General features: G+C 56.1%; 1 protein-coding gene across 1 annotated transcript; it reads left to right on the top strand.

Moving 5' to 3' along the window:
- The first annotated feature begins 1,341 nt into the window (after positions 1-1,341).
- PMP22 (peripheral myelin protein 22) lies at positions 1,342-19,169 on the top strand. The gene is made up of 5 exons (XM_062506063.1): positions 1,342-1,382; positions 2,249-2,349; positions 3,513-3,603; positions 13,741-13,881; positions 17,588-19,169. Exons 2-5 carry the CDS (start codon positions 2,272-2,274, stop codon positions 17,752-17,754), a joined length of 477 nt encoding a protein of 158 aa, XP_062362047.1. The 5' UTR covers positions 1,342-1,382; positions 2,249-2,271; the 3' UTR covers positions 17,755-19,169.
- The last annotated feature ends 377 nt before the right edge of the window (positions 19,170-19,546 follow it).

Here is a 19,546-nt window from a genome sequence, read left to right as displayed (position 1 = left end):
TCCCTCGTTTGTGCAACAATGCGGGACGAGTCGGGAGCTGGTGCGGGGAGATGGGAGGTGATGGGGGACTGGCGTTAATGCTCAGGGGCATTAATGCAAGTCTCCTGGCGGGATTATTTGGGAGCTGGGGGCGGACTCTGTGTATGGGGCGGTTGTTTGAACAGATTGGCTGTGCTTGCGGAATGAGCGAGGGCGGCAGCACAGCCATCCCTTCCTTCCCGAGCACCTGAGTCAGAGAATCCCAGACTGGTTTGCGTTGGAAAGGACCTCAAAGCCCATCCAGTGCCACCCCTGCCATGGCAGGGACGCCTTCCACTGTCTCAGCCTGCTCCAAGCCTCAGTGTCCAGCCTGGCCTTGGACACTGCCAGGGATCCAGGGGCAGCCACAGCTGCTCTGGGAATTCCACCCTGTGCCAGGACCTGCCCACCCTCCCAAGGAAGAATTTCTCCTCAGTATCTCACCTGACCCTGCCCTGTGACAGTGGAAGCCATTCCCTGTGTCCTGGCACTCCATTCCTTGTCCCAAATTCCTCTCCAGCTCTACCGGGCCCCCATTAGGTACTGGAAGGCTCTCAGCTCTCCCCTGAGCCTTCTCCAGTCCTAACTCTCTGAGTGTCCTCCAGAGCTGTGGAACATCGCACCCTCCGTTTAATGAAAAGTTGCTCAGTTCTACCTAATTTGGCTCTCAAGTGTTAGAATGTGTCTCCGAGTGTCCTCCAGAGCTGTGGAACATCGCACCCTCCGTTTAGTGAAAAGTTGCTCAGTTCTACCTAATTTGGCTCTCAAGTGTTAGAATCCCTTCAGCTCAGCCAGACGCTCGTTCCCCAAATCTTGTGCCACGGATCCGGCCACAGGGCTGCACCCCTGCCCTGGGCCGGGGTGAGGGGACCCCCGATGTGGAGAGCTCTGTCCTCTCCGGGTACCGGCCTGTCCTGCTCAGACACCCCGGGGCTGCAGCGCCCAGGCTGTGGGACATCCCCCACCCACGGGGGGCTGCTCGGAGAGCGGGCCAGGGCCACCTCTGCCCCGCCTCGCTCCACGGCTGCCCGGGCAGCGAGGGCTCAGGAGAACGTGGTGCCCGTCTCTTGTCCCCGCTCAAATCTCCTTGCTGTCGGGCGGGAGCGGCTCGGGAACCGTATCCTGGGGACGGCGGCGTCTCCGTGAGTGCCTCCCGTCCGCGTCCCGGGGGGAGGCAGAGGGGCCGGGGCCGGACCGGGCGCTGCCCCGTTTATAGGAGGGCGGCGGGCGGCGGCTGAGCCCTCCCCGTGCCGCAGACGCAAACGGGGCGGTGGCCCCGGTTAAAGGGGAAACTTGACAGCGCCGCCGCCCGCTCCGCTCCGCGCCCGCTCCGCCGCCGCCAGCGCGCTCCGCTCCGCCGCGATGTGAGTACGGAGCGCCCGTCCCCGCCGGGGGAGCGGCCACACCGGGGGGACACGGGCTGGAGAGACCTGCCGGCGGTTCGCAGCCGAGGGGGAAGGGAGGAGCAGCCCCGCTCTGGGGGTTCTCTAAGGAGAGGGGTCGGGGCAGAGAGGTCTCTTCACCGAGGGGGAGACGGGCTGGGGAAATTCCCCCCCAGCTTGGGAGAGGGGTCCAGGAGAGTCTCCGCTGGGGGAGCCGAGGGGAGATGGGCTGAGGGCACCTCCGGAGAAGCGGAGCTGAGGGCTGAAAGGGGCAGAGGCTGCCGCCCCTGCTCCCCGCCCCCTGCCCTCTCCCCTGGGGTCCCCAGGGCAGATGAGCCCCGTAAAATTCCCCCTGGGGTGGGGGCCGACAGAATCACCCACACTGCTCCCATGGGTGGGTGGGCAAGGCGCCCCTGCCCCCGTTTCCCTGCGGAGCGGGCCCGGGGCAGCCCCCGGGGTGCGATGCGCCGAGACCGACCCCTCAGCCGGGGCGGGGAGCGCACTCCCGCTGGAGAGGGGGATCGGACCCCTCTCGGGGAGAGGGGCTGAGGGAGCCCCCTTGGGGAACCGCCCCCATTTGAAGGTCCCGGGAAGGGGACTGGGAGGACCCCTCTCGGCGGGAGAGGGAGAACAGGCTCGGGGGACCCCCGGGGGACATCGGGGAGCGGGCAGAGGGCTCGGACTCTTCTCTGTCGGTGGTGCTCGCGGAGCGAACCCGGGCGCCGGGCAGTGCCCCAGCAGCATCCTCCGTGCCGGTCGGGGCAGAGCGAAGGGTTCCAGCTGCCCCCGAACAGACGCACGGACAGACAGACACACACGCACTCAGCATCATCCCTGTCCCGCTGCAGCTCTGCCCTCCACCGCCGCCAAGATGCTGCTGTTGCTGCTGGGGATCATCGTGCTCCACGTCACCGTGCTGGTCCTGCTCTTCGTCTCCACCATCGTTAGTGTGAGTACGGGTAATCCCTGCTCCGGGCTTCCATGAGGCAGGGACATGGCGTGGCACGAGCAGGAGGAGTTATTTATATTTATGTCTGGTTCTGCAGCCTGGCTGTTAGCAGCAAGCCTCTACTGGCTGGTTGCTGGTCTCAGAAAGTTTGGCTGTGTTCTGTGGTGGGTGCCCAGGGCACCCACGTTGGCACAGAGGCACGAGGGCTGTTGGAAACCATCCCCTCATCCTCCCCAGGCTGGTTCACATCAAGGAACAGCCTCGGAGCACCCTAAATCTCCTCCTTTGGGGTGATGCTACTCTCCCCTTTCATAAGGGATCTCCACCTGCTATTGAGCTTTACGCAGAGGACCAGAAGAGCCAGTCTGAGCAAAGCCCCTAAACGGGGCTGGCTGGGCGTGGACTCCTCAGCAGAGCAGTTCTGCTCCCCAGCTTTCCTCCTTTGTGGCTGGGAATATGGCACAGCCTCTTTTTCCTAACGCAGCTTCCAAGGCTGAATCTGTGTGAGCAGCGGCAGGAGGGCTGGATGCAGCACAGAGGCTTCTCAGCACTGTCCCGGGGCTGCATCCCAGTAAACACGTCAGCTGCTCGGGCAGAGGTTTGGGTTGGCTTTAAGGCGGCTGTTCAGTGGAGCTAGTGACTCCCAAGCTTGCTTCACCAGGGGCTTCTTTCCCGGGTTTTTTGTTGTTTGGTTTGGTTTTGGTTTTTTTTTTCTGTGTTTTTTGGTTTTCTTTTTTTGTTTGTTTTTTTGTTTTGTTTTTTTTTTTTTTTTTTTGGGGGGGGGTAATAGTAATGGAAAACGTTACAAAAATCTTCCGAGCCGTTAGGAATCACGTGGAAACATTCAAATATCCCGGCCAGGCAGCGGGCGAGGCCGGCGAGGGGAGGGAAGCGCGGCCCCGCGGGACTCGCTCCGTGTTTAAAGAGCATAAAGAGCTTCTGTTCCTGTGCCGCTGGGGCTAAAGCAGTTAAAGGCAAATATCGGAATTTACTTTCCAAGCCCCTCTCTAAGGACAAGCGTGTCCCTGGGAGCGCCTGGCCGGGCAGGCTGTGGCTGCTCCGTAACGGAGCCTGGGGGGACACGGCTGGCGCTGAGGGGACACGGCCACGGGTTCCAGGCTTCTCCTCCCTGGCCCTGCTCACGGGCTGTGTTCGTCCCACAGCAATGGCTGGTGAACGGAGGGCACACGGCAGACCTGTGGCAGAACTGCACCACCGGATCCTACTTCCACTGCCTGGCATCCTCCTCCAACGGTGAGTGTCCCCGGGATGAGGGCTGCGTTCCCGGGATGAGGACTGTCCCTGCCCTCACCCGGGATAACGGCTGTCCCCCGGGATCAGGACTGCTCCCACACGCTGCTTTCGTTCTCCCTCCGGCTCCTATGGAATGGAGAGATTTGCCCACGCGGATTATTTGGGATTCCTTCTTGGATTTTGCTGTGTCCGCCCCATGCCCCTGCCTGCTCTGCTGTGTCCCGCTGTGGGGACACGGGGCTGGCCCGGCAGTGGGGGATTGCTCCCCCTCCCCTCCCAGTCCCTGAAGCTGTGATGGGGCTTAGGACGAGGACTAGACCCACTGCCCATGGCTCTGGCTGCCTGAGCCCGGGCTGAGGGGCAGCTCCTGGCAGCACCAGGGCAGGGTGACACCCTTGGCTGCACTGTCGGTGACGGCTCGAGCCCTTTGGGGGGTTCTCCTGTTATTAGCACATTTTTCCTCTTGAATGCGCGAGCACGAGGTGTACCTTGGGGCAGGGTTGCTGAGTGGCTGGAGGCTGTGGGGCTCCTTTTTGGCGCAGCTCCACGTTGCTCTGCTTGTGAAGGTTTGAAGGCTGTTCACGGGGCCCTGAGGACACTGTCTCCCTACCTGGAAATATTCCTGCGTTTTGCCGCGGGCACAGGCTGGGATTCGGGCCCAGCCCTGGCGCTGGGGTTTGCTATGGGGCTGCACTGAGTGCTCGGCCCCTTCATCCCGTGCGCCCGCACAGCCGGGGGGCTGAGCACCCCCGCGGGACTGAGCTGGTGAAGGCTGATGTCACACTGGGTGACATCACCCCGAACTGTTTGCTGAGGTCAGCAGGGGAGAAGAGTGCACTGAGACACAGCGACACGCCAATTCCAGGGTGACCGGTGGCACCAGGAACACAAAATCCGTGTCAGAGATCTGGGCGAGCCCGTGCCTCAGTTTCCCTGGAAGATCGAGCTAATGTCAGCGGTGCTCGGGCCAGCATTTGTTTTGTTAGCCTGGTTTTTGCTTTCCTGGCGAAGCAGATTGTCCCAGTGCAGCCCCCAGTGCCGGCAGCTGCGAGTGCCACCACTGTCCCTGGGACACGGTGATGCTGTGCCCAGAACACAGGCCTGGGCGGGAGCAGACCGATGCCATGTGGCCCTGGAGAGGGGGCCACAGGCACACGAGGAGCATGAAATGCTTCCGAGGGGTCCCCCAGTGAACGGAGGCCGTGAGAAGGTTTTTTGGGGATTCCGATCAGAACCGCCAGCCTTTGGGAGCGAACCACTGGTGTTACCCACGTGGGGAGGCGATGCCGCTGCTCTGTGCAGCCTTCCTGGCCGTGCCCCCGTGTGCCCGGGCTCTGCCTCCGCGGGCACGGCTGCTTCCATCCCAGCGCTGGTCTCTGCTGACGCCTGCTGGTGTCCGGGCCAGCCGGGGAGCGGCTGGATCGCATCCCGGGCCGGGAGCCTTCTGGAGCCGCGTCCCGCAGCAGGCTGGCTATTGCAGCGTAGGCAGCCCTGCTTCAGAGCCAGTCATGCGAGCTCCGAAACTGCTGAGCCCCGATTGTAATGAAAGGCAGCGCTTGCCCCCAGGAGTCCCAGAGCCCGGCACTCTAAAGCCTCCCCAAATCTTTCACTTTTCGAAGCTGCGCCGCTCTTTCTGGATGTTTACAGGATGCTCTGTCGGGGCTGTCAGTGCTCAGAGGGGCTTGTCTGAACTGTGGTTGGGTGGTTTCCGCACCCCCGACAGTCCTGCCGTGTGCTGGAAGTGCCCACTGCCTGTTCCCGGGGTTGCTGGAGCCTTTCCAGTGCTGGTTTTTCATTCTTAATGGGATTATAATCAAGATGATCCTGTTGAAAATGCAGCTGAGCAGCTGAGTTGGGTTGATAGCCCTGATTCAGTGGAAGGTGTCCCTGCTTATGGCAGGTGGGATCTGTAACATCCCATCCAACACAAACTGTTCTGGGATTCCAGGATGAAGTGCCCCAGTGAGCTGCTCTTTGAGTAGAAGTTCACTGTACTCAAGGCTTAAGCAGCTCTCTGACAGCTCTCACGTATCCAGAGGTTCTGCTCTGGCTTCAGGAGAAGGGTTTTGCTTGGAAGAAAGCCTGTGCCCCATTCACCCTGCAGCCAGGGTGTGGGAGCAGTGCTGCTGAGGACCTGTCTTCATCTTGTGGTACCCTGGATGCAGGATCCAGAGCCCACCACTGCTGTAGGAATGTAAAATCAAAGGATATTTCCTGGGCTGATGTAGGGCTTTTAAGGTCTATTTGTAAAAACAACAAAAATGCCACAGGGTCTCCTTTCCAGCGGGTCCTGCTCCCTCCCTCCCCGTCACTGCTGCCAGGAGCTGCTGTTGGCTCCTCTTTGGAGCAGTAGTGAGGTCACAGGGCAAGGACCCTGCAGAACCACCTCCAAGGCTAATGCTTGTCTCCTGCCTCATCTTCACACCCATTTCCTAGGAATATGCTTATTTTCAAAATTAGGAACAATTCCATACAAATACCACCAGCCATCCTTGGTGACAGCTCTCAGAACAGAGGCTGTGCTGCAGTCGACTCCAGGGAGCTGTATAAATTAATTTCTCTGTGCCTAGGATGGTGCTGAGTGCTAATCCTGGAATGCCAAGGTGCTCTGGGGAAACAGCAAGGAATCCTCATTGGGAATTTTGACAGAACATTCAGTCTTTACATAGAGGCAGTTTTTGCTCTGGCCATCTGGGGTGTGGTTACTGCTTCTTCTCTTTTCAAAAGGCAGTGGGACTAAGTGAGTGGAATTTGGGAATTAGATGGTACTGGGTCACCTATGTTCATCATGGATGGGGACTTTGGGGGGTGGTGGTACTGTGGTGCTCCCTTGGTCTCAGCTGAGCCTCCCGTCCTGTCCCACAGGGACCCTTTTCTTAGTGACCTTTGTGTGGATGCCCAACAAGAAGCAGAATTTTTAAATCCAGGTGCCAGCAGGATTTGTTTTCATTTCTCCCTGGGGCAGGTTCTGGGCTGTGCTCCTCACCCTCCAGATCATCCCATGGGGATGGAGCAGGCGCAAAGCTGAGCATAGCACTGCCCAGGTGAGGATTCTGGGACATCAGCAGGCCCTGGGCACGGGCTGGACTGCACCGGCCTTGGTGAGGCTGAGCTCCCACCTCCCAAATTGCTGTTGGCAGGCTCGGCCCCTCGGTGTGTGCTAGGGCTGAGCCATCCCAGCAGGAGCCCGGGGCACATTCCCACTCCCTCTCTGTACAACCGCCTGCTTGTTGCTTTGATTTTTGCATTTGCTGTTAGATAATGCTTTTTTTTCTTCAAGAGGCCCGAGAACTATGGAAAAAATGTTGCAATCTTTGCTTCGTTTGCGCTGTCAGACATTCCTGGAAAAGACTTATCTCAGGAATTCAGTTCTGAATCCTGGGACTGTGGGTCGACAGGGCTGTGTGCCAGCCGTGCTGTGCAGCCCCGTGGCCAGGCCCAGCAAGTGCTTTCAAGGAGATTCCATCCCAGATTTCCAGACAGGAATATTTTTTCCTCTTAAAAATAGCCTTTTCTTTCCTCAGCAGAATGTTTTATGCAGGAAAGAAGACTCCTTTTCTGCTGTGTTCTACTCTGTGGTGGGAGTGCTGAAAGTGTGGAAGCAATGGGCCATCCATGGAGATCCCCAAATCCTTTTGTAATGGCAGGAGACGTTTCTCCTGTTGCTTTCTCAGTTTCTTCTGTGGCTGGCTTATCCACAGGCAGGCTGGTGGTTTGGGGCTCTTTTAAAGGGAAAAGAAACCCCTAAACCTTGGGAAGTGCCTAGCTGCCAATCCCCAGTCACTGAGTGATGGGGGCCCTGTGATGCCCCCACTGATTTGCTGATGTGATGGCTGTGAGCAAAGCCCAGGTGGCTGCCCAGAGCAGATTTTCTTAATGTCATTAATAACAGATGAGACTGGCTTAACTCGGGCAGGGCTGAACCCTCTCTGCCAGCTCCAGGGGACTGGAACTCATCCCTTGGTGTTCTGGAATCAGCTGAGGGGCATTCACAGGATCCCAGATGATTTGGTTTGGAAGGGAGCTTAAAGATTACCCTGTGCTACCCCTGTCATGGCCTGGACACCTTCTACTGTCCCAGGCTGCTCCAAGCCCCAGTGTCCAACCTGGCCTTGGGCACTGCCAGGGATCCAGGGGCAGCCACAGCTGCTCTGGGCACCCTGTGCCAGGGCCTGCCCACCCTCCGAGTAAAGAATTTACTTCTAAAATCTAAAAATCTCCTATTCAAAGAGAATATTTTATATTTCAGATCAGTTTGTCCTATAACTTCCTTGTCTTCAATAGGAAAGAGATCTCCTCTGCTTAAAACTATGTTTTGTCATTGTTCTTACAAAACACATCTGAAAAGGAGAGATTGGGAACCAGTGCTGTTTTTTTCTCAGCTGATCCAGATACCATTGGCTCCAATTTTTTCTATGACAGGTGGGGTCAGACAACCTTCCCTGCCATATGTGTGTTCTGGCCCACAGAGGAATGGGAGGAAGAAGGAAATGTGGGCAAATGATGACTGTCAAAACCAGAAGAAAGGGTGGGGGAATCCCCTGCAGAGTACGGTGCTGGGAAAACCTTCAACCAACATTTTTTTGGCCTTGATGAGGCTCTGGGATGTCCCTGTGGGCACAGGCTGAGTGACCAGGCCTACACCAGGTCTGTGGCCAAGACACCACTGCTGACCACTCCTGCTGCCTGGACTGGACCTCACTGGGAGCTGGCATTGGAGAGCTTGTGAGGATCTGGGCATGGAGTGATGGAACTGCCACCTCAGCACAGGCCAGCAGGAGGTCAGAGCCACTGCACCGAGGGTCTGGGAAAGGAGCTTCCTTGGGCTTTGTGGAGCTGTTGGAAGGAGTTTTTTGTGGTGACAGCAGCTTTCTGCTGCCCCAGCTGCATCAGGAGTGGCCTCTGTGGGATGTGAACTCTGATGGGATGTCGGAGTCTGGCAGCTCTGGAGGGCTCTGCACGTCCCATCCTCATAGACTTCTTGGATGGAGCTTCAAGGAGAAGAAAAGGGAGCAGAACCGAGAGAAGAAGATGGAGGTTTGAGGGGTTCATCTCCATCTGAAGGAACTGCAGAAGAGGAGCAGGAGGCCTTGGACAGGACTCGGAGCACTGTGTTCAGTCAGTGCCTCCCAGCAGCCCCAGGGTTTCCCTCCTGCTCACCCCCTGGCCCTCACAATCAGCTTGGGAGCTCTTTAGAATCCCCCTGTGCCAGTGGGATTCCCAGGAATACCTTAATCCAGCACAGCGTGGCCGTTCACAGGGGATGGAGAGAGGAGAATTGGAAAGGAGCAGCTCTTGGGTGCCAGACCTGCTGCTCCTGCCTTGAGCATCTGGCAGCAGCAGCTGGGAATGTCTGACTGTGCCAGTGGGAGGCTGGGCCACAGTAGGAGAAAGGAAAGCTGCAGTGGAGCTGGATTCTCCCTGGCTTTTTCCTGGGACAGCACAGTGCTCAGCTGCACAGATGGGAAGGAGGTGTCCCCTGCAGTGGAGGTGTCCCTGCAGTGGAGGTGTCCCTGCAGTGGAGGTGTCCCTGCAGTGGAGGTGTTCCTGCAGTGGAGGTGTCCCCAGCAGGAGAGGTGTCCCCAGCAGGAGAGGTGTCCCTGCAGTGGAGGTGTCCCCAGCAGGAGAGGTGTCCCCAGCAGTGGAGGTGTTCCCTGCAGTAGAGGTGTCCCCTGCAGTGGAGGTGTCCCTGCAGTAGAGGTGTCCCCAGCAGGAGAGGTGTCCCCTGCAGTGGAGGTGTCCCCTGCAGTAGAGGTGTCCCCAGCAGTAGAGGTGTCCCCTGCAGTAGAGGTGTCCCCTGCAGTAGAGGTGTCCCCTGCAGTGGAGGTGTCCCTGCAGTAGAGGTGTCCCCAGCAGTAGAGGTGTTCCCTGCAGTAGAGGTGTTCCCTGCAGTAGAGGTGTCCCCTGCAGTGGAGGTGTCCCTGCAGTAGAGGTGTCCCCAGCAGGAGAGGTGTCCCCAGCAGTAGAGGTGTCCCCAGCAGGAGAGGTGTCCCCTGCAGTGGAGGTGTCCCTGCAGTAGAGGTGTCCCCAGCAGGAGAGGTGTCCCCTGCAGTAGAGGTGTCCCCTGCAGTGGAGGTGTCCCCTGCAGTGGAGGTGTCCCCAGCAGGAGAGGTGTCCCCTGCAGTAGAGGTGTCCCCAGCAGGAGAGGTGTCCCCAGCAGGAGAGGTGTCCCCAGCAGTGGAGGTGTCCCCTGCAGTGGAGGTGTCCCCAGCAGGAGAGGTGTCCCCAGCAGGAGAGGTGTCCCCTGCAGTAGAGGTGTCCCTGCAGTGGAGGTGTCCCCAGCAGTGGAGGTGTCCCCTGCAGTGGAGGTGTCCCCTGCAGGAGAGGTGTCCCCTGCAGTGGAGGTGTCCCCTGCAGGAGAGGTGTCCCCCGCAACCCTGGGCTGAGGGTTGGGGCAGTGTTGGGGGGTCTGGGCTGTGCAGAGCAGCACCAGAGGCACCTGAGCCTTTCTGATCCTGGGGTTCCAAGGGATCTGTGTCTGAGGTGCAGCCCATAGAGTGCTGCAGCTGAGCTGGTGTTTCTGCATCTCCGTTTCACCCTTTTCTAGCACTCCTCAGTGTTCGAACATCAAAACCACTGCAAGTTCCAGCATTTTGCTGCAACCTGGCCCCTTCAGAGGGGAGGATGTGCACTGGGCTCAAGATCTTGGTCAAGCCTTGACTCCTGAGAGTGTGGTCTGGGAAAACTCTGCTCTGAAAATGTGGCTTTTCCTGGCACCCCTGAGCCGGTGCCTTTGTACCTGTGCTGTTCCTGACCCTGTGAGATTTAACTTGCAGCATGGAAACAGCAGGTTTTGCAGCTGAGGGCATGAATTTCCCCCCTCCAGCTTTGGCTGTATTATATTCTACAGTTATTTCCTTAATGGATGCTTTCTTCCCCAGGAGGGGTTGCTTTTTAAATGTACAGAGCGCACACACTTGGCATAGGGAAAACTCCATCTGCCAAACATTCCCATCAGCTGCAGATCCCAGCACGGCAAGGTTTTTAATACACAGCACTAGTTGAGGGAGTTATCACAGCAGTGGATAAACTGAGTGCTCAAATAAGTGTCTTCAGTGTGCATTTCAGTTTTCCTCCTTGGCTGGGGCCAAAGAGGGTGTGGGGGTGTGAATTAAATCCTGGGGAGGCAGTGCCTGTCCTTCAAGGCCTCTCCTTCTGGCCAGGAACGTTTTTCCCTGCCCTGGCAGTCCTGTCAGGGCATAAGACATCCCTGCAAGCAGGGCTGGGCCTCTGCTGTCTGTCTGGGAGATTAATCTGCAATTTCTGCTCTGGGTTCCAATTTCTGCTCTGGGTTTCTTTCTTTCATGCTGGATTTTAGGGCAGTGAAGCATGGTTTTTATCATCCCAGGGCTGAAATCTTCTCCCTGCTGTTGTAAGCAGTGCTGTGAGCACAACAGGGCTTGCAGAACTTAAAGAAAAAGTCAAATTTGTGTTCTAAAATCTTGTTGCTTTGTCTCTGGCTGTCTGAAAGGGCTCTAAACCCACTCCCACCGGGTCGTGTCCGGAAGCAGTGTGCAGGGTGTTATCTGTCCTTTCCATGCTGTTTCCTTTTCTTCTTCCTCCTGAAGAACAAAGATATACACAGAGCTGAAGAGATGCAGGGGAAAATGGGATAACCAGCTCGCTGCCCAGGGGAAACCACAAATAACAGCCTGGGAGTAAACAGTGCTGACAGCCCGGCTGCAGCTCCAGGAAACTTGCTGTGTTTGGAGTCCTGAGGGCTGGACACAGCACTAACAGCCTAAGGGGTTAAAGGCACATGGGGCTGAGGAGGTAAAAATCCTACCTGTTGTTACGGGGGTGATTTAAAATGCATTTATGGCAATTAGCTATCCTAATCCAGCCGGAGTCTCTGGGAAGCTGGCATGGAGTTAATGGAGGTCTGGAACTCACTCTTGTGGGTCTCAGTCCTGGGCTGGGGTCCTGCCCTTTGTTTTCACAAAGGAGGCCAGCAAAAGTCAGCGAAGGGCTGGATGTGAGCTGGCCCAGAGCTCTGGTCTGTGGGATCATCTCCCAATTTCCCTGCTCCCAGCCTGGCTGCCCAAACCCTCTGGCCATGCTGGGCTCCCCCCTCAGCACTCCTTTCTCTGCATCTGACATGGCTCTTGATTACAATGGGATTTTGCAAAGCCCCTATAAATCATTTGCATTCAGAACCAAAAACCAGGCAGGGGAGGCGGATGCAATTAAAGGGCAGCTCATCTCAGCTTTCCGTCTAGACAGTTCTCTCCTAAAATAAGCAGCAGTGGGAGCATCCACCTCCCAGCAGAAAGGGCTCCTCTTGGGCTGGATCCCATGGCCTTTGTAATCACAAGGGATTTGGCTTTCTGGTCCTGGATGAAACTTCAGGGCTTGGCTTTGGCTCAGCCGGTGCCAGAGCTGGACACAGCTTCAGGGCTTGGGAAGGGGTGAGAGGAGACCTCAGCTTCCCTGGGCTGGGATGGGAGCCTGGTCTGTGCTGAGGAGTGGAAGGAGGTGCTTCCAACCACTTCTCTGGTCTGATCTGAGCAAGAATTTATGATGATTTGGGTGCTGCTGGTGCTGCCTCATCCCATTTCCCACTGGTGGAGGACAGCCAGAGCTGAAGGGGCAGGAGGGGGTTTCCCTTCCTGGCTACCTGAGCTAGGGGAAATACATTGGACATTTTGTATGCACATTGCAGTGAAATCCACACTGGGATTTCCTGGAAGCAGGAATAGCTGCTTCTTCCTAAGAAGTGGCAGCAGCTGGTGCACTAGAGTGAGGGAAGGGCAGCAGCTGGGGAGTATTCGAAATGGAAAGTGTGGCAGGAAAGGGAAGGACCAGGCTGGCTGTGAGGAGCAGGCACTGCTCTGGGTAGTTCCAGAGCTTTGGGAGCAGGGACTGCATCTGTTCCATTGCCTGAACATCCAGAGACAAGAGGCAAAGACAAGGGGTAGAAATTCTGGTGCAAAGTCAAACACAGAGATGTGACTGAGTGGCACAGGATGTTCCTGCAGCCACAGATTTTCTGGGAGTGCCCGTGGGCCATCACTGCCATCCCAGCTGGAGGCTGTGCTCGCTCTCTGGTCCAAACTCCACTCTCCCCTCCCCAAGTGTGGCTCGCAGGAATTTCGTGGGGACTCAGTGTGGTCACTTCTCTGGTGCACACGCTGCCCTGGACAGTCCCAGCTGCCTTGTTTTCTGCTCCAAGGTCAGAGGTGGCTGAGCTGAAGGGCAGCTTTGTTTGGAAGTTTTGCTCCATTTCAGCCATTTGCTGCATGGAGCCGATTCTGCAGGCAGGGGACTGAAATTGGTGGGAGTAAAACTGTGGCAGCAACATGGGACTGAGTCTGAGGCTTCAGCGCTGCCTACTCCCATCTGAGGATTCAGTCCCTAGCAGAATTTTTCTGTCTTTTCACTGGGTGATTTGTGCCTCATTTTACCTGTACTGAGTCCTTTATTTTGATTTCAAACTTTGTAAGGAAAGGGGAAGGCAAAGGTATCTGTGAGCACTGCCTCTTTCTGTCAAGCTGCAGCAGCTCATGGCATGGAGCTGCATTTTGCTTGTTTATTTATATTTTTTTTTACGTGGGGAGTTACACACCCACTAAGCCTGGAAATAGCTGAGCAGTGACTCACATGGGCTGGTTTAACTGGTCTGTTCTGGGACACAGCTGCATTTGGCAGCTGGGGAGGACTTCCAAAAGGTTCAACTCCACAGGGGCAGAGGGTGTTTTCATTCCCGTGTGTTTCTTTGCCCTCGGAGCTTGGCCAGCAGGCTGTCCTAGAGCTTGTTGCACATGGCTTTGGTGTTTGCAGCACAGCTGAACAGTCAGGACCTGGCACGGAGCTGGAGGAGAGGCTCCGTCTGCTTTTTGCAGGTCAGGGCTTTTGTCTCTGCTCTGTTTTGCAGTAAATGTGCCCGAGGCAGTGCCCAGGCCTGTGATCCCTTGTATTCCAGCAGCTGATCCATGGCATCCACATGGCACCCGAAACTCTGGGGCAGCGTGCCTGTGCTGGGGATCTCAGCAGCTGGGGCTGTGCTGGATACAGCCCCCAGCTGCTCCCAAAGCCCGAGGGAGCCAGGGTGGGCTGGGGACCCGGGGCTGGTGGCGAGGCCACGGGCACAGCAGGGGTGAGGTGTTCAGAACACTGAGGTGTTCTGTCTGTCCCCAGAATGGCTGCAGTCTGTCCAAGCCATGATGATCCTCTCCGTCATCTTCAGTGTCCTGTCACTGTTCCTGTTCTTCTGCCAGCTCTTCACGCTCACCAAGGGCGGCAGGTTCTACATCACTGGAGTCTTCCAGATCCTGGCAGGTGAGTGGGGCTGAGGGCAGGGACAGAGCAAGGAGGGAACAAGCAGCTCCAGGGGCACATCCTGGAGCTGCTGTCAGGGAAGGGAAGGGAAGGGAAGGGAAGGGAAGGGAAGGGAAGGGAAGGGAAGGGAAGGGAAGGGAAGGGAAGGGAAGGGAAGGGAAGGGAAGGGAAGGGAAGGGAAGGGAAGGGAAGGGAAGGGAAGGGAAGGGAAGGGAAGGGAAGGGAAGGGAAGGGAAGGGAGACGATACTTTGGGAGTGTTGAGGTCTCTGGGGTGGGGTCCAGCTCGTGGGCTGTTGTGCATCTAGGCTCTTTTGCCCTTGGACAGGGAAGGTGCTATAGGGTTTCTGCCACAGCAAGGGAGGCACAGGAGGGACAGGGTGGCAGAGCCACTGGGGCAGAGCTGGGGGCAGTAGATCACAGGGATGCTGGAACAAGAGCTCTGCCTGTTCCCCAGGCTCGGGGTGGATGTTGGGTGTCCAGGGTGGCTGTGCTGGCTTCTGGGACCCTTCACCAGGCTGGGTGAGGCTTCCACAGCTACTGGCAGGGTGGGGAAAGTTGTGACAATCCTGTTTTGGCAAAAGGGGGCTCGGTGACTATTTATAAACTTGCCATGAGGGGGCCTAGTGCTTTCCCCATGAGCACAGAGCCCTGGAGCTTCAGGGTGAGCTCTGACTTGAACTGAGCTGCTATTTTTAACTCTTTGAGAACTCAGTGCTGGAAAGGAGCCACAGCTCATGTTCTGTGCTGCAGTTCCCTAAGTACTGATGCTGTAAAGCCACTGGTTCTGTTTATGCTTGCATGTATGAAAACAATGGAGAGGATTTTCAAGAGTTCAGGCTAAAAAATGTAATTGTGCTTTGAGGTCCTGGCTGCATTAGGACAGAGTGTCTGGGAAGGAGTCTGATTCTTTCCTAGAGCTTTACATGTTAAACTAGAAGCCACCCGAGGTCTTGGTATTTTATCAGTGGAAAAACTCATTCACTGTGTTTAGACAAAGTTTCTGGGCACCCTCTAAGCAACTGGCCTTCCCAAATCCTGGAGAAATCCAGAGATAACCTTTCTTGGCATGAAATCCATAATGAGTGGATCTGCTTGGCCACAGTGCAGGTGGAGTTCAGATCAGTTCACCATCTCCGGAAAAAGAGATATATGGAAACCCCTTAGAGCCATGGAGCCAAGCAGGGGAAATGGGCATTAATAATGCAATTACCTGCCTGAGAGCTCTAATAGACTTGGGAGCAGAAGGTTTCTCTCTCCTGAGTGATTGCTGGTGAGTCCTCATTGTCAGATGAGGAGGAAATTGGATTGCAGCTGTGCTGGGTGTCCCAAGGGGATGCAGGGTCAGACACGTACCTGAGCTATGGGTTAACACCATGCCCAGTCAGTATGAAGGACACAAAATACCTGTCCTTATCCCATCAAGATTCCCTTTGGCCAGGGGGACCTGTAGGCAGAGCTCTGGATCCAGGTAGACCATGCAGAGGTGGACACTGGTGGCCATCCTTGCTGTTCTCCCTGGCCAGGGCTGGAGGAGAAGGCTCAGGTCAGTTTTGATCTTTGTGACTCTAAATGTCAGGGTTGTTGGTAGGAAATGGGACGTGGCTGTGCCAGCACTGCCAGGAGATCCCACCTGGAGGTGGGGACAGCTTTGGTCACAGGAGCTGAGCCCGTTCTGGTCTCCTTGCTGCTTGTGGGGAGCCAGGGCAGGAGCAGCAGGCTCTGCTGGGTGGCAGAGCTGGGCAGTGCTGCCCTGAGAGGCAGGGAGGAGGGCAGGGCTGGTGCCCACTGCAGCTTCAGCTCAGGGATACCAGGGAGGAGAGGGAAGGGCAAGAAGAGAAGCTTGAGGCCACTTTGGTCTGTTGTGCAGCAGCCAGGCAGGATCATCCCCAGCACCTTCACACAGCTTGGAATCACCACCAAAGTCTGGCTAGATTTGTCCTGATGGGATCAAGAGCATCAAAAGGCCCTCAAAGGCTCCCCTCCATCCTTGGTGGGTCCAGCATATGCATGGATAACTCCTCATAGCTCAGCATGGCAGAGACATTGGTTTGAGCCTCTTGGGGTCTGACCCAACTATTGCATCCTTCTCATCATCATTGTTATCTCTTTTCTCCTACCCCTCTCACCCCAGAGCTGCACCCTGTGGGCTGCAGAGGGTGGGCTCAGCCTCCAGAGCTGTGCCTGCCCACATCCCACAGGCTGTTTGCAAACACCTGGCTTGGAGAGCTGCCCTGGAGCTTGCGCAGCCCCAGCCTGGTTCCTCTACAGGGCTGGGGCTGCTCTAGCACGAGAAAACCCTGGGAACAAATGTCAGGAAGTGTTTGCCCTCCCGACCTGCCAAAGCAAGGCTGGAGTATGCTCCCGAAGCCAGGCTCTGCAGGGATGATGCATTATTGCTTGCAGCAGTGCAGGCAGCTGGCTGCAGCTGGGCTGCCTGCCCAGCATGTTCTCAGGCCCAGAGCAGGGCAGGTGCCCCAGAAGTGCAGTTGTAGCCCTCTCTGGCTGGCCAAATTCCTGCTGCAGACAATGGTCGCTGTATGTGGCTGTCTGTAGGTGAGAGGGTGGCCACACGCCTGTCCCCTGTCCCCCAGACAATGGCTGTGCTCTCCGTGCATGGGCTGGGCAGTGGGAGTTGGCTCCTGTGCTTGGAGAATGGAAACTGCTCTGGCAGCGCCTTAATGAAGTGAATTCCCACTTGTGCACTTTCCCCAAACAAAAGGAGCAGTGTCAAGTGGAATTACAGCTCAAATATCACGGTGCTGAAATGTAGGTGGTCCTGAGGGTCAGGCAGGGGATTTGGAACTCGGCTCCAACAACAGCCCCACGACTGGATAATAGAACTACTGGGATTGATTCAAAGAGCTTGTTCGGGGCAGGAATAGAGGTGGCTTTGTGTGAGCTCCGGGCAGTACTGCCCCTGATGGGGGGGTTTGCAACAAAGCTTAAATGCTGCCCACCAGGGCTGGGCCTGGCCAGACACCCCTGGGACCTGCACGAGCCCTGGCAGGCCAGGGGGTGCCAGGGAAGAGGGATGAGCCACGGGCATGGAGGGGTTTGCAGGGAGCTGGGGTTTCAAGGAACAGGGTTTGGTGGGGGCCAGGGTTTTCAAGAAGCAGTGTTGTTTCTAGAAGCAGTGCTTTTTTGAGGAGCAGGGTTTGCTGGAAATGGAGTTTGCAGTTGAGCTTCTGCTGCAGGTGTAAAGAATGGGGGATCACAGCCAGAGCATCCTGAGGCCCAGTTGGGTTTGTGGTTTTCATCACCTAGAGAGGTGACACAGAAACCTTCTTGCTTTGAAAGCCCAGCTTTGTGTCTGAGCTCTTGCAGCGCTGCAGGGAAGTGGCTCAGACCGTTTTTTAAGCAGGGCACCAAGGGAGTGGGGTTGGTCTGGAGCAGCAGCCCTAATCTGGGGCTGCCTGAGGGATGGGTTAGCCCAGGTGATGCTCCAGCTTTGTCTGTTCCAGAGCCTCTGGCTTTGCTTGCTGGGCATGGCAGAGATATCCCTGTCTACCTCCAGGCAGGCCAGAGCCCAGAGCATCCCCTCCCCATATGTGAAGACTCCCAGCTTTCCAGGGAACAGGGTCCAAGGGGGCAATAACAAAGCCAGTTCCCGTGCTGGGGTTGGATGTTGTCCTCTGTGACTCTGGGCTCCCAGCAGGGACCGGCCCGTGCACGGCATCACTGACATCCCTTGTGCTTCCCCTGCAGGGCTGTGTGTGATGAGTGGCGCTGCCATCTTCACAGTGAGGCACACGGACTGGCACCAAGCCTCGGAAAACACCTCCTACGGCTTCGCCTACATCCTGGCGTGGCTGGCCTTCCCCCTGGCCCTGGCCAGCGGCATCATCTATGTCATCCTCCGGAAGCGCGAGTGACGCTGTGGGATGTGGCCCGGTGTGACAGGGGCATTGGCGATGGCCTCACAGGAGACAGAGGCAGGGGAGAATAGACGAGAAAACGGAAAAGAAAATTAACAGCAACAACAACAACAACAAAAAAACAAAACAAAACAAAAAAAAACCCAAAAAAACCAAAAAAAAAACACCAAAAAAAACCAAAAAAGGGAATAAACCCTCTCATCCAAACCAAACCCAACCAACCCCCAGAGGAAACACTCAAAGAGTTCCTTGTTAATTGAAGATGTATATAGTATCTATGGTTTAAAAAACCTATTTATAACACTTTTTACATATATGTACATAGTCTTGTTTGCTTCTGTTGACCATGTGCTGTTTTAAAGCCTAAAGCAAGTGCCTAAGGAACTCTCACTCCTAACAGTGTAACAAGAGCAGTGATTTTTCTCTCATGCAAAATCCTCTTTGAGCTGAACTCTCCTGCCCTGTCCCAGCCCGTGTTGCTCCGTCAGAGCCCCCAGGCCTGGTTTTAGGCTGGCACGTATCAGTCACACCTGGTCCCGCAGCCGGAGGGCTGGGCTCTGCTCCTGCCACAAGCTGTGATCCAAAGGGCACGTCCAGATCTGATGGGAGACAGACGCTTCCAAAAGGTTTGAAGGATTTCGGAGCAAAGGCTTTGATTGCCCCAAGTGCCTAAATGACTTATGTGCCTAAATCCCATTGCCTTGCCACCACGCCCGCTGGGAATCCGGGCTGTTAAATCACTTAGGTGGAGCTGCAATCCAGCCCGGGCTGTCCTCCCTTGCTCGGCTGCCGGGGTTGGGCTGTGCCGAGCCGAGCCCTTTGAAGTGCTGCTCCCAGCCTGGAACATGCTCTGTCCTTGCCACGGAGCTAAACTGCCCTGAGAAAGCAGCCAGCCCAGTCTGTCCCTGAAATCCAATACCAGATGTATGAAATGGTGCTATCTATTTGCCATTCCTTACCCTGCTAAGCCATTTAACCTTAGTCACTGGAAAGTCAGTTGAGGTAAACAACCAAGCTAGAAATGAGAAATAATTCTGCGTACTATAAATGAGCTATAACTGCTTTTGTACTTAGATTTGCACTTACTATTATTTTTAATAAAGCATTTATAACCAAGATTACTTTTCCACCTCTGTGGTGCAGAGGAACAGAAGCAGCTCTGGCTGGAGCCCGTGGGGCTCTGGCACCGGAGCGAGATGTGAGTCCTCTGTCTGTCAGCAACAAGTCTGGCCATGAGTGGAACAGGCACCAGCACAGACCCCAGGCTGCCTCTGAGGACTCCAGACACTGTTGCTTTTTTTGGTTAATTTTGGGGTTTTTTGGGGTTCTACTTTTTTTTTCTGCTTTGCTTTTCTGATTTTATACCGACTGTGTGGACTAAGAAGCAATGAAATAAAAGTCAGAATAACTCAGGTGCTTCTGCTTTTTGGGGTTTTGGGCCAAAACACAGCCATCAAATGGACTCATGGAATCATAGAGTGGTTTGTGTTGGAAGGGACCTCAAAGCCCATCCAGTGGCACCCCTGCCATGGCAGGGGCACCTTTCACTGTCCCAGGCTGCTTCAGGTCCCATCCAGCCTGGTCTTAGACACTTCCAGGGATCCAGAGGCAGCTACTGTTTTTCTGGGTACCCTGTGCCAGAGCCTCTCCATCCTCACTGTGTATTTATTTTCCTGTGTGTCTATCTTGCTGAGCTCCAAGCCCAGGAGGGGATCCCACTTGCTGGAGCAGCAGCGGATTCCCTGTGAGCTGCAGCCCTGGGACACGAGGTCACCCTGGGTCCTGCTGG

The sequence above is a fragment of the Cinclus cinclus genome, chromosome 20, assembly GCF_963662255.1.
Source record: "Cinclus cinclus chromosome 20, bCinCin1.1, whole genome shotgun sequence".
Taxonomy (NCBI): Eukaryota; Metazoa; Chordata; class Aves; order Passeriformes; family Cinclidae; genus Cinclus; species Cinclus cinclus.
This window is presented reverse-complemented; position numbering and strand designations above follow the sequence as displayed.

What these genes read in the sequence shown, in the direction of transcription:
- PMP22 (XM_062506063.1), top strand. Translation starts at nt 2,272, where the DNA reads ATGCTGCTGTTGCTGCTGGGGATCATCGTGCTCCACGTCACCGTGCTG. An exon ending in CCTGGCATCCTCCTCCAACG is followed by an intron (nt 3,604 to 13,740) that starts GTGAGTGTCCCC and finishes GTCTGTCCCCAG; the next exon opens with AATGGCTGCAGTCTGTCCAA. An exon ending in AGTCTTCCAGATCCTGGCAG is followed by an intron (nt 13,882 to 17,587) that starts GTGAGTGGGGCT and finishes CTTCCCCTGCAG; the next exon opens with GGCTGTGTGTGATGAGTGGC.